A 14,248-nucleotide genomic window follows, 5' to 3' on the forward strand; every position below is an offset into this window, starting at 1 on the left:
AGTTCACAGCAACTTTAACCTTTGACAACCCAAATCTAATCAGATCATCCTTGACTTGTCTGACAGTCAAACGATGTTCATGTTCAGCTTGAATATATAAGCACAGTGCTACAGAGAGAAAAACTAAAATGTTAGCACACAAAAGAGGATCTTTAATCCACCTTCAGTTTATTAAATGAGCCCCAACTCTGGCTGTAAGTGTGATCACTCCATAATGATTGGAAGTCAATAACATTTACAAGGTATACAGCTTGGTCTAACTTTAAATAGAACGATACTTCCTATATATTCTGTAAAAGTAATGAGAGCTTAACCAGTTCCCACGACACAACATTGTTTTCATCACGGTTTCAGAATCATTGCACCCTTAGTAATAAAGCCATGAGAAACAAAGAGTGGAATATTGGCTTGAGATGAAAAGAATTTCCACTCGTCCCTCCTGCTGCTCTAGAAACTTTCAGCATAATGGGATTTTTCTGCAGCGATACTCCAGCTGTCAGTCAAATGTGCAAAAATGAATTCAGCTCAATCAACACAAAACCGCTGTATCTCATTCTGCCACTCGTAATCTTCCTCTCAGTGGTTCCACTTGATCGACAGTCATATCTTGGAGAGTGCTACCTCAGCAGTAGTCCTTCCCTGAAGACTGACGTCCGGTCTCATTAGTCATTATAATAGGCTCTGCTCGACTGACGCGCGAGCAAGCTGCAGGGTCGGAAGGTGCAAGAGGTTTCAAACAGATACCGTTTGAAACTGTTTCGTTATTGCTTAGGACGTGCGTGTGTGTGTGTGTGTGTATGTATGTGTGTGTGTGTGTTCTTTCCAGGTATACCTATCCAGCTCATTCGTGGGGTACAGTGCTTTGCTAAATCCGTCCAGTAGAGAGGAATGCGTCTGCAGGATGATGATGTTGTAGATCACGACGGCCACCAGCATCACCACCATCTTCAGCTCGTAGTTGATCCTCAGGAACACTGAGCAAGACACCAGGCCCAGGATACAACAGTAGATGAAGTACTGCAGACAGAAAGAAAGAAAGAGAGTGATGCACAGTGTGACACGGTGAGATAGTAGATAAATAAGATGGGGACGGGGCTTTATTGCTGCTCAAACAGTCGTGAGTCAGTTTGGAAGCAAGAAGAGGACTTTGTGTTTGCTGACAGCAGAATATATCAGTATTCATATACAACAAACACATTTTGTTTGTACAACACCAGAGATGAAGCATGGTAATTCTCTATATCGTGTCTATGTGTGTGAAAAGGCGTCAACCGTGCTTAACAAGAATTAACAGGAAAACAGATCAAAGCCATGAGCTTGAAGTATTCCTGTGTCAGACGACCCGGCGCCACTGATGACTAATAGAAGCTTCTGGCCCCCCCTCCCCTGAAGTGACTGTTTTTTTATTGCTTGGTGTGGGATTTGAAACGGTTTAACAGAAGTTTGGATACAACTGACACAGCTGTCTCTGTTGACTAGGGGACATCGCTTCAACAGAACACAGATGAGCTTCATTCTAATGTTCACACCAACATTTCCCGCAAAATATCTAGATTTAATAATTGAGATCCCTTCCCCGAAAGTTACTATACATGTTGTAAAGAAAGCAAAATTAGTGCGAGTGTGAATTTCAAACACACACATCAACAGCATTGCAGCCAAGTAAATGGCGACCATTTCTTCAGATGTAAAAAAGGAACAGAAAAAAAAACTGAAAATGCCTCCACACTGCTCCTGTGGTGTCATCCATGTGTCCGTGAGCCCCGACATTCAAATTCCACTCAAAACCACCATGTTGTTAGCCAAAATGTCCTCTCATATCCTCGTCCTAGTTACTGCTGCAGAGACGAGATCAGCGAGAACTGCAGCAATAACTAGGACGAGGATAACAACAGACATTTAGGATAAAAACATGGTGTAAATGATGAGGTTTCGAGTCAAGTTTTTTTTTCCTGTTGGTTTTTACGTTTTAAGCAGTGGTCCCCAGTTCCTTCAGTTGTATTGGATTTGGCTGCAACACTGTTTACCCCTGAGACTTCAGAAGTGTTTTGTGGATTCAAACACTTCACCCACCCCTCCATCGGCATAGTGGTGAGTAGATAATGAGTGAGTTTTTATCTTTGGGTGAACTATCCCTCTAATACAAATTGAATAAACAAGCTACCAGCGGTGTGTATCGATTATTATTAGCGTTATTATTTGGCCTGTGAATAGTATGTAATGTAAGTATGGATGAGGTAGAGTGTAGGCGTTATAAGCTCGGCTGCAGCCTTCACCGTTTTGGTCAATTCATTTATTAATTGTTGATGTTGTGCACAAACATTGTTAGCAAAAATAAATATATCTATTAATCAATTAAATCTATTACATTTTGCAGTTTTAGATACATGTCATCTCATTTAAATAGTTTTTGGACACTGATGATCAATAATTTGTCATTCACATATTCAGCCCATGATGTTGACCTGTCCCTTTTGTACTTACTGGCAGATAAAATTTGTTGTCTCCTGTGTCTTGTTCCTGGTAGTCCAACAGGCTGTCATTACTTCGATTTACAAGCGCAGTAATTATTTGAAGAGCAGGCGGTGTGGTTGTCAGGACTTCAGGGGGAGCAGTTGTCAGGACGTCCTCCAAAGATCCTCCGGGATCTTCTACGAAGAACTGACAAAAGGAAGAAGGTCAAGGACTCGCTTGGGGACTTTATTAGGTAGTCAGCAGTCTGTATATAGAGGGAGGGGGGTATGACAGGAAGCAAGGGTCCCCCAGGCAGGAATCGAACCATGTTGTTATGTGGTATGCTTTAACCACAAGGCCACTGGATGTCCCCTGGATGTCCCAGAAGGCAATAGGTTACATCCATGGCCGGCATGTCAGACAGCCTCAACTGCATTCCATCCTATCTGTGGTGTGAAGATTTATATGAGCTATCTCACTCATGACTATCGGCCGATCCTAATATATACATCCTTATATAACAGAAAACCTAACTAAGACTAAATGATTGTGTTAGCGTGGCCCTGCACATGATGATCATAAGACTTAATGATGCTCCATGGTAAATCGGTACAGCCATTATCATAATTGCAATACTCATCCTTTATGTTTATGACCATTATACTTTCAATGCCTTGTTATGAAACACTATAATGCATTATTCACACTTATAGTAATTGTTTCCATCCATTCGTCATGGGCACTGATCTATGTCAGGAATTCTTGGAAAATCATGATATATTAATGTTTGCATTAAAATCATACAGCAGCGTTGGATTAAAGAGACATTTGACAAGAGCTTGAACTCACCTTGTGCTGTTAGTGTCGTATTTATCATCAAAATCAACTATGTTGAGTGGGTTCATATTTTTAGTATGAACAGTCTATGTCTTAGGACGCTTAGAGGGCCTATTAAACATCTAGTGATAACTCACTACTACTCTTCCACTGTTGGAAAAATCTCCAGCTCCGATGCTTTGTCTATGACTCTGACAATTAATTCGCAGAACTTAGTACTTTGTAGTTATTTAGTTTTAAAAGAGACATATTATGCTCATGTGAAGGTTGATGATTTTAACTTGTAATATTACTTGAAAAGGTTTACATGCTCTAATGTTCAGAAAACATATCACTTTCATTAAACTGTCCTTTGCTGCAGCTCCATGTTCAAGATAAGCTCCTATAACTATACATTTATAGTTGTGCATAGGTGTGTGTGTGTGTGTCACGCTGCAATTACACTGCCGAAACGCTAGTGGCTGGTTTTTGGTCCGCTTATTTACAAATTCTCTGGCGTCTCTGTTTACTTCAATGGCGAATAGATTGTGTTGGAGTTGTAGCTGAAGAGCAATTACTTTTTCTTAAAGAAAAGCAACTAAGAAAAAAAAAAAGACCTGTCCACTGTGCTACTGCAGTTGGGGTCATGACCTGCAGTGACCCACACTGTTCCACAGTAAGAAAAACATTCAAGCGTGGACAAAGCACAGGTTTCACCATGTTAACCTCTCACCATGTTGAAGACAGCCATCACCAGGATGAGAGCAGTGGTCGTCATGGTGAGCACCAAACGCAGCCAGGGGTTATTGGTGACAATGATGCGGGAGGAGGTGGGGAACCAGGTGAGAGAGCAGAGGGACCCCTTCCTCCCCTGCTGAGGACGCACAGAGAGAGAGAGAGAGAGGGAATGAATGGAGGATGATGAAAGAGGGTGAAGCAGTGGATGGACTCCACTTATTTCCGCTCATACTAATAGAAAGCTGGCTCTCTTGAGCGCGGTGGAAATTCCTCCTTTTTAAAAGTCCCATTTGTTACATTTCTATAGTTCAGTTGATCTTATTATATTTCAGCAAATCAAACCAGGACCAAGGCTCATCTATCACACACATGTCAAACTCTGTAGGTGCTTCTCCCTCTTCTGTTACTAGAATGTTATCCTGGATATTGTCCCCCATGTTCGCTCTACGTGCTCGAGCAGGGACCTCACACCAGGAAGGAGAACTTGGCTTTTGAATATGACTTTTCAGATGTAAAAAAAAATCCACCTGTTAAACTTGTTGACATTCTGTGTGCAGATATTCCCTCTGATCCTCGTTTAACTGAGTGGATTTTACGTCTTACATTTTTGAGCACTTGCATATTTTTTATTTTCGCTCCTTCTACGAGCAACAGTTCCGCTCATTTGACCTAAAAAGACACGGATTAAGAAATGGGTTTGATCACAATAACCCGCGCAATGCACAATTTCACAGATGAACAGAACGCGTCCTGTAACTTTAACATGCCTCGTTAACGATGACTTAGGAGCATCGAGCTTAAGCATGCGCGCACACACTCACTGAGAATGTAAGACACGGCCTCTCATTAGACAGTGGTGTGCTCCTTCACCAGTGACCACACCAGTGTTTACTGAGAACACATTGAGTGTTAAATTGATGGTTAGTACAAACTCATCAAACATGATCTCTCTCTCTCTCTCTCTCTCTCTCTCTCTCTCTCTCTCTCTCTCTCTCTCTCTCTCAGTGTATGCAGCTGATACCTGGGTCAGGACAGACCCCTGGTTATTTATATACTCCCACTTAATTAGAGGTGACCCACTTACTGGGTGTCATGACTCTCTTGAGGAGAAGGAAAAGAAAAATGGGTAAAGGGGGGAGAAATCATTTATTGATTGTCCATAAAACACTGTAGCTGTCACAGCTCGGTAACAGCTCGGTAACAACCCCCATCTCTCCACTTCACAGAACAATGCCGGTGAATGGAAGAATTATCTAGTTGAGCTCATTAAAAAAAAAAAAAAAAGGGTTTTCTTTCCTGGATTGTATTTGGTGATATATATTAAAGTTAAGTGATAACTGATACACGCAAAATTTCAAACACCTGAGAAAATTAGCCCATAAATAATGGAAAAGAAAAGATTTTAAAAAAAAAATCTAAATCTAGGCAATACAACTATAAAAAACATACAAAACAAATAAACAGGACAATGCAAAGTTAGGGCATCCAATATGACTTGAAACCTCGGAGCTGCTCACTACTGCTGCTCAGTTATTTCCAGAGGTGAAAGAGACCAAAAAGGCAAAGTAAATGTAGATTTCCTGAATGGCTTCATGGCCGATTGAGCAAATATGTGTTTCTTCTCTGAAAAAAAAGGTAACTTTGATGGATAAGTAATTAATGTGCACATAATTCTACATAAAACGTGTTCAGGAGAGAGGTTGCTGAAATCTTGGAGCAAAGTAAGTGGAGTAATGCACAAAAGTATAAAGACAGCTACACTGAGCTCTAAAGAATGAATGGTGTCAAATGTATTGACACTTTGAATAACCTGATGTGCTGTGTGTGAAAACGCTTTATTTACTTTTTTTACTTTGCATATTCTATCCTCGAGCAGAGATTCAGCAAGGTCGCGCGAATGCAATTGTGTGTGCGAACCCACTGCATGCAAACCCACCAGAATGTGACCAGCAAAACAAAGGAGCAGGATCAGAGCCAGCAGCAGGAATGCCAGGCCAAAGGAGATCCCCAGCACAGCAGTTCTGTAACACACACACACGCACACGCACACACACACACACACACACACACACACACACACACACACACACACACACACACACACACACACACACATAAACACACTACTTTAAATCCTCTTGGCCCGCTGCTGTTACATCCAGGCTAATAAATGTAAAGAGGGTCCTAACATGTTCTACCTCAGACCTGTAATCCATTTACAATGACTAAGCAGAACAGTGGATTGTATAGTAGTACAGTGTGTGCATGTTTTCTAAAGAGGAACACAGCACATGTGATTTAAGGATCCCTGCCATAAAACAGATGCCGTAATGTCTGAACTTGCACAGCGATGCTGCGACAAACAGAGCAAAGATAAAGAGAGTGAGACAGAGGTGAATTAGAAAATCAATGGCCTCTCAGATGCTGAATTACACCTTTGGTTCCCAGGAGCAGTAAATTAGCATGGCCGTGAATTTCTCCCTTTGCAATTAAAGAGAAGGCAACACTTTGATTCACCTCATCTATAATGACTAGCAGACACGGTGCCCCTTCATCTCGACCTGCTTTTTAGCATTCTGCCTCTTGCTCCCCTGCCTCTTTCATTTTCAGCGCTGCCTTGTTGATGAGACAGCTGGCGTCAAATGGCTTTTTTCACATCAACCTGCTGCCACAGCTGGAGTCGGCTGATGCCACGGGGAATGTGCTGTGTGCTGTATAATCTCTGTGAAGGGGTACAGACTTACTTGGGCAAGACGAGGACCTGCACGATGAATATACAGCAGAAGATGAGGCAGGCGCAGGTGACGTAGTACTTGAAGGCTGGTAATGTAGTGGATCTGTACTGTTGAGAGACGATAAGGCAAAAAAAATTGGGAAATTGCCCAAAAGTATGACACACAACAGCCGCTTTCAGACATATGCACTGAACTTTAGATCATCTCCTGACAATCTGTGGAGGGGCTGTATGTGAAAGACTGTCAAAATACGCCCGTGCGAGAACACAAAGCGAGATCCTCCGGAGGCTGAAGCATGTGACAGATGCAAAAAATGAAATCAACAAAACAAAAAGAAAACAAATATCTCAGGGTGAATAGATACACGTAGAAGACACCGGCGAAGATGTCAAGAGAGCTTTTGGTGTCAATGTGCTATAAACAGAGACGTGTGAACTCCGCAGCGACAATAATACGTTGCATCCTGAGAAAGTTCGGATTTAATTGTGCTGAACAACGACGTGAGGCTGTGTGAAGAAGCAGCGCCAAAAGAGGCCACAGCAAAGTCAACATAAACAATGAGCCTGCAATATGTAAAATTCACCACACTTATGTGTAGATTACATAAAGTATGACACACAAAATACATGTATCATACATTTTCAAGCATAAAATACAGGGTGTCCTATACGCTGCTGGTTGTGAATGTGCAACTGCAGCTTGTAGAGGCCCCGAATGACTCTGGTCTCACTGACACTGGTGCATTTGAATTGATTGGTTCTGCCTGTGGACAATGCTGGCTGCTGTTTGGTATGCCTTCACCTACCTCTTTCTCCAGCGCTTTGTTGTGGAAGAACAATGAGATCCTCTGGATGTCCTCAGATTTCAGCCACTGTCTGGAGACGCAGGTGAAACACACGTTCAGACATTACAGAGGGAACACGTTTTTTTTTTATGGTAGCATCTAAAAAGAGTTCTGCAAGTCGGACATTATAATGACACAAAAACAAACGGATGAACTGAACATGGACATTGTTTTTTTGTTTAGTTTTTTATAACTTATTAACATTTGAAAGAAGCTTTTGAGAAAAGACATCACTTGTTTTTTTTCACTGAGTAGAGCCAGCGAGCTTTTTGCTTGTTTCATGAATATGAATGAAAAAAAGATGATTAATATGCTAATTGTATCTGTTTTAAGGAAAACACATTGAAAATATCGTGCGCTTCATATTTCTGTGTTGTCTGTCTGAAATGCACACAGACAACACAGGGAATAACTGTAATTTAGAAACTGGTTTTATAAATAAGCAGCCAAGGTGAAAAATGTTACTCTGTAGAGTGCATACCTTTACCAACAGCCCCTCAAATTCAATCAATCTGTCCCATATAACACACAGTCATAGAAACCTGTCCTCTGAATGTACCAGATTTTTGTTTTACATCAAGACTTCTGCATATTTTTGGGGGAAATTCACAAAAAAGTCCCACAACACCCTTCCTTAATCAAATCCTCACCGAAAAATGACTGGTTTCTTCCTTTTCCCATAACCCACTCTTACCCCTAGTTTCATTAAAATTGGTTTAGTGGTTTTTGCATAATCCCGCAAATGTCAGACAAACAGTAATGAAAACACGACCTCCTTGGACAAGGTAACAAATTCTGTCCGTGGCTAATTTGCTCTTGACCCACTCTAAACCACAGTTTGTTCAGATTTACTAGATTTAGTGAGAGGTTTCTGTAAGTATGAGCATGATTGAACAGGACCTGAGGCTGTGAACAGCGATGCAGAAGAACAGCAGACACGACTTACTTCTGTGAGTTGATGCCGTCGATGGTGCGAATCATTCGCTCATTGAGCTCCTCCTCAAACCTCCTCCTCTGAGACTTGGACCTGCAGTTAAAGGAAACAGAGAATGAAAAATGCTCTCTTATCTGGCAAAGATACCGTACGTGTGTCGTGATTGTTCCTCGGCCGTGTGGCTCACCTTTCTCGCCGTTGGAAGTGATACTGCCCCATTGGAACGTCCTGAAACAGGAGTCACACCATGACTCTATTGATAACTGACGCGTCTGAAATCTGTGTCTGTGTGTGAAGAAACTAAAAAGAGCGATCGCGTTGTACTCACTGTGGTGTTGATCTTGCCATTGTCCGTGGTCATGCTGTCTCGGTGGTGGAGGTTGGCGAAGGGTTTGGCAGCTCCCCAGGACTCCAGGTATCGGGTCATCCTGACAGACGCCCTCGTCTTTCCGCTGTCCAGAGAGGGACGAGAGCGCACGCCCAGCAAAGGGCTGTGCCTCTCAGTCTGGATGAACCAAGAGAGAAGTAACTGTGAGGCTGTGCCAACCCGGTAACCCTTAGGTTAGATTAGATTAGATTTCACTTTCACTTTGTTGTCAGAATCTCTTCTGAAATTTGTCTTGCATCCCAAGACGTCCACCGCCTCACATAAGAGCTCAAACTCTGATTGAACAATTTCACAGACTGAGGAACAAGAGTTGTTCTGTCTGCTCAGTCGAGCCTGTGAGACTCTGAATCTTCTGTTAGATGGCAGAAGCTGATAAAACCTGAGAGAGGTCAGATGTAATATTACCTGCCGGTGACATTATAAGTGAGTTCTTTTCACTCCACTCCACCAATCTATCTGTACAACACTGATGGATACTTGGGTCATCTTCAGGTCCCAACAAAGACAGCAGTACAGTATCATCTGAAAACTTTGAAATAAAAGTATTCGGAATGTCCGATTTACCGTCATCTGTGTTATAATGTGAAGATGAACTCACGCAGCCCTGCGGGGCCCCTGACTTAGTGATGATGTGAGATGAGTACGTCCGATTGACTTTAACTGTCTGTTCCCTGTTCGTACTTACAGAGTAAACAACATATGGCGAACATTAAGTTGAGAGTAGTGCAACAGATAAGAGATGGACAATGTATGCAAAGAATGATGGATGCAGAATAAATACACCATGACTCTAGTGTGTGTAAATGAGCTGCTCTGTATGTTTACACCGTATAAGTGGTGCAATATAAAGTAGTGCAATGAAATATAAGATGACGTATCATGCACATAATGTAGACTGACACTATTTTGCAGTTAATATCGATACACAGATTGAAATTTTAATGCAAAATACAATTTCTTGCAGAGGGCTACATGGTGTACATAGTTCAGAGTTTTTTTTGCAACAACTGAAAAACATGGTTGGTTCCATTTTATAATATACTATTGCTTTTAGACCAAATGCAATAAAAGAGAGGGACAGAGAAACCGTGATAAACTGCTGATAAAAGCTAAATACAACATGTATGAACCTTTATTTCAGACAAAGCCGATCTTCACTGTGAAGAAGAAAGAAATCCCCATAACTGCAGTGCCCACACTGATCCCTCAGGTGCAGCAGCGTGAGCTGGACTTCCGTACGTCCTCTAGCTGTGTTCACACTCGGTGGGTGTAAAGTGAAAAGGGCCGGGCGCTTTGGGAACAGTGATCAAATGACTGCTCTTGTCGCCTGTGACCCGCCTGGCAGTGTTTGGAGCCACCTGAAACACTTTCAGTCAAGAACAATGAGGCTCTCCATTTTCACATGTACGTGAGCACTTCTCTCTGACGTCCAGCACTCCACTCCCGCTCCACATACAACCGTACAGCAGAAGAAGTGTGAAGGGGGTATTTCATGCTTAGAAGACCCCCACCCTGGATGATTTACTCTAATTTCTGGAAGCGATAGATACTGACACAACATGACACAAAAGCCTGTGAGAATTGAAATAGACACTGTCTAAAATGGCTGTGCTACTTCCTGCGGGTGTACCGAACAGCTCTGACAGTGATAATCAATGACAATGACAGTGGAGATGACACCTCCTGTGATCCGTGCTCCATATCTATCTTTGATCCATTCGGGGCTTCTGGAAAATGTCACAGAACACCCACAGCCTTTTTCCAATATCAGATAGGATATTAGTAAGCCATCTCCGTTAAAGTAAACACTAAAGGTCACAGAGCAGCTTCTTAATGTTTCTGTGGAGACGTCGTACGAGATGATAATGTTGTGCTGTGAGGAGAAAAGCTAAAACACTAAAAATACCCAGAGGCTCGGGTTAGACCTAAAACTGTTGGTTTAGTTAATTACTGTGGTCTGAGTGGAGCTGCGGTAAATCAGGTCTCTCTTCACAAATGTTGCAACTCTGCATTAATATGATCCTACAAAAGAATTCTAAAAAGTTAAATGATGAATAAGCTAATACGCTAAGTACCAAACTCCCATGATGCACTGCAGAACAACACAGTATCTAGTAAGAGTGCAAACATTCTTCAATGCTCAATTCCAATGATTCCAACCTCTGACTGTATATGGATTATATGCGTATATATTGCATAGACGCAAGTACCTGAAACCTGTATTCTTCTCAAAATAAACATTTTCCTAAGGAGTTTAAGGTCTCATCTCTATGTTCAAGTGTTCTTCAACACAACTTGATGTGTATTTTGTAAGGTATGATCCCAGTTATAGCATCAAATAGCCGATAAAGCACAGGATCCACTGAAAAGCTGATAGTCCTCCCACAAAAAAACAATATTTTTTCCCTTTACACGTTAAAGCTCAGCAGAAACTGTTCTGTGCCATTGCTGAGTCGTGACTCTGCACTCAGAGAACTGTGAGTGATTAAAGAACTGTGAGGGCATCATGTGAAAGCAACAATTCCTTGGTCAAGCTCTTGGGAGAGGAGTCAGAAGATGAAAAAAAGACGACTAAAATGAGCACTAGAAGACCCTGTGGCTTTTTGTGTCACCGATGGCATTTCCAAGGTTCACCTGAAATCTTAAATGCCCTTACTAGAAAATAGACCCCACTGTTGCAGTGAGAATTCCCAAGTCTGTGAGTAAGGCAGGAAGTGAACATAGGAAGCCTGAAGTAAGAGCAGGGAAGGTCTTACTGCAGATATTTAAGGGGTGGGTGGTATTTTAGCCAAGTTACAGAGGGATTAGGAAGGCAGGACTGCTCAGCATGGCTTTTCATTTCACACACACACACACACACACACACACACACACACACACACACACACACACACACACACACACACACACAACTTATCAGACATACATATGCGGCATCATGTATGAGTGAATCTAATATTTTAACAGTACTTTGAAAATATCCAAAATATTAACACTAAGAAAAGTAGCATGTTTCAGCTAATACACTAGGTTGTTGTGCCAAAAAACAATCAATATCACCAAATTCAGCAGCAGTTGTTTATTATTGGACACTAAAGATATGTACTTTTCTCTGTGAATTAATGGGAATACTTTTAATTTTCATCATCGTCACGATGAGTAACTCAATGAACCAACGCTTAGTATTCTTATAACAGAAGTGGTTGGAAAAGTACAATAATTAGCATTTTCTTTCGATGATTTTCTCAAACTGGAAGCATGCTAGTGATGGTTTCTGACCTTAGGGTTGATGACCAGGTAGGTGACCACTCCGTGTTCTTTCAGGTAGAAGTCGCGGATCTGTCCGTCTCCAGGCTCCACTTTGTACGAGCCCTTCAGATGCTCCAACGTCACTGAGGAGATGTGGACCCTCCTGAACACGAGACAGGACGGGACCGGGGGACAGATGTTGACAGGTTAAAAACTTTTGTCTGACTTAATGGACACTGACTTGCAATTCTCCCTTTAGAGGTTTGTTTGGATGATGGAGATGTGCATATGTTTTTCCAGCTGCCATTTTTTTCAGATTCCTTTCAGCGAGTATAAGAACAGACGAACCATTAGCAGCCCAGTGGGACAATGTGGTGCCACTGGAGAGTTTGTGTATCATCAGTGCAGCACACACAGAACCACCAGCCAATTTCCCATCAGCTTGTTACAGTGTGAGGATGAGGGACCTACACATGTAGAGCTGATTGGTCAAAGGAGGAGGGATAATTAACTTAAGTACTTAGAATAAAAGGAGAGATATCTCAAGCGGATACCTCTGGAGATAGAGCGGGTGGTCCACTCACCAGAAAGTCGGCGTTTCGATCCCAGTCTACTGAAGTGTCCTTGGGCAAGATAGTGAACCCATAGTTGACAGTGATGTGTGAAAGAGAAAGTGCTGCACATAGATGCACTGTAGGAATGTGGGTGTGAATGAGTGAATGGCACTTTGAGTTTTCATAGAGGTGAGAAAAGATATAAATATATATATATATATATATATATATATATATAGCTTTTCCTTAAACTATATATATATATATTCTCCTCTGGAGCCGCGTTCACGTTCACACACAGACCTTTATGTTATTGATCATATCTCACCCCGGCACACCTCCTGCCTCCATATGATTGGCGAGCGTTACATCATGTGACCACACATCGTACTGCCACTTCCGGAGGCCAATCACACCACAGAGGACGTTCCCGGAATGAACACCCACACGCATGTTGATATCGACCCCAGTGGCATCTCGGACCTTCCTGTTAAGAAAACAGGAGAAGGAAAATCATTAAAGACTGGATTTCATTTGTCCTGTTCCCTGGTCAATGTTTGTCTGGTCCAACAAGTTAAGGTGCGGGAAAAGACTTGTTCTCCTGTTTGTAATTTAGAAAAGAGGGAGATTTTGCAGAAAAGCTAATGTGGGTATTATATTATGGTATCTTATCATATGAGACATGCAGAAAACATCTGCTCTTTATTATTATTATTATTATTATTATAATTATTATATGTATCAAAAATATTTTGAAACATATGCTTCACTTTCTCTCTGACAGTGAGATCAATCACAAACTAAGTATTGAGCATAGTTAGCCTAGCTTAGCATAAACACTGGACAGTGTAAGCTTGAAAACCCCATAACTCACAATAATTCCCACATCGTATCTTGTTTATGTAAAATTGAAAATGTCTGATTATGAGTTTTGTGATGTTACAGTTTTTTGGTGAATGAAGTGTATTTATCAACATGTTAAACATCTCTGTTTTTAGTAGTAAGGATATGTTTGTACGTCTAGATTACCATGTTAAGATTGGTCTTTACCAATGATGCCAGAAACCAGTGTTTTGCAGCATGTGTCACGATTCAGTGTTTCCTCAATAAATTGATCTCGTCAGGGTCAAAAGTCTGGTCTGATTTTGATTAAAGGTTCAGAGCTGGCAAGTCAACATAACAGACAGTTTGGAGATATCAATCTGTAGAACTACTGCAAATATTTCCAAGAAATGTGTTGGAAGGATGCCGTATGGGTCTGGGGAAAAGATTAATATAGATACATTTTGGTGCGGATCAAGGTATTTTTTAAAGATAAGACATCTTACATCATTTCATGGATCTTGGTTAAAAAAATCAGGCACATTAAGGGGACTGATATCTATGAGTAAGTGGTATTTGGTGAAGCTTGACTGAATTTAAGGGGACTGCTGGGCCTTAGCGAAAGCTCGCACTCTGCTGAGTGGCATTCTCGTTTGTTTGAATTATTTATTTGGTCAGTCAGTAGGCTTATCATATTGCATCCACATTGTGTTT

The 14,248-nt window shown here is 41.5% G+C and overlaps 1 protein-coding gene across 2 annotated transcripts in view; it reads right to left on the bottom strand.

Annotated features, from left to right (window-relative positions):
* Nucleotides 1-14,248, bottom strand: part of adcy2b (adenylate cyclase 2b (brain)) — a 43,357-nt gene that overhangs the window by 8,967 nt on the left and 20,142 nt on the right. Inside the window, exons 8-18 of one of the 2 annotated variants that reach the window (XM_034599829.1) lie at nucleotides 13,041-13,199; nucleotides 12,189-12,321; nucleotides 8,850-9,026; nucleotides 8,709-8,749; nucleotides 8,534-8,614; nucleotides 7,549-7,618; nucleotides 6,753-6,850; nucleotides 5,945-6,029; nucleotides 4,004-4,144; nucleotides 2,485-2,661; nucleotides 833-1,017 (exon numbers count right to left, since the gene is read on the bottom strand). In XM_034599829.1, the coding sequence (XP_034455720.1) occupies nucleotides 833-1,017; nucleotides 2,485-2,661; nucleotides 4,004-4,144; nucleotides 5,945-6,029; nucleotides 6,753-6,850; nucleotides 7,549-7,618; nucleotides 8,534-8,614; nucleotides 8,709-8,749; nucleotides 8,850-9,026; nucleotides 12,189-12,321; nucleotides 13,041-13,199 (1,347 nt within the window). The remainder of the gene's footprint in view (nucleotides 1-832; nucleotides 1,018-2,484; nucleotides 2,662-4,003; nucleotides 4,145-5,944; nucleotides 6,030-6,752; nucleotides 6,851-7,548; nucleotides 7,619-8,533; nucleotides 8,615-8,708; nucleotides 8,750-8,849; nucleotides 9,027-12,188; nucleotides 12,322-13,040; nucleotides 13,200-14,248) is intronic. The other variant, XM_034599830.1, reaches the window with a different exon arrangement.

This window comes from Hippoglossus hippoglossus, chromosome 11, assembly GCF_009819705.1.
Source record: "Hippoglossus hippoglossus isolate fHipHip1 chromosome 11, fHipHip1.pri, whole genome shotgun sequence".
In the NCBI taxonomy this organism is placed as follows: Eukaryota; Metazoa; Chordata; class Actinopteri; order Pleuronectiformes; family Pleuronectidae; genus Hippoglossus; species Hippoglossus hippoglossus.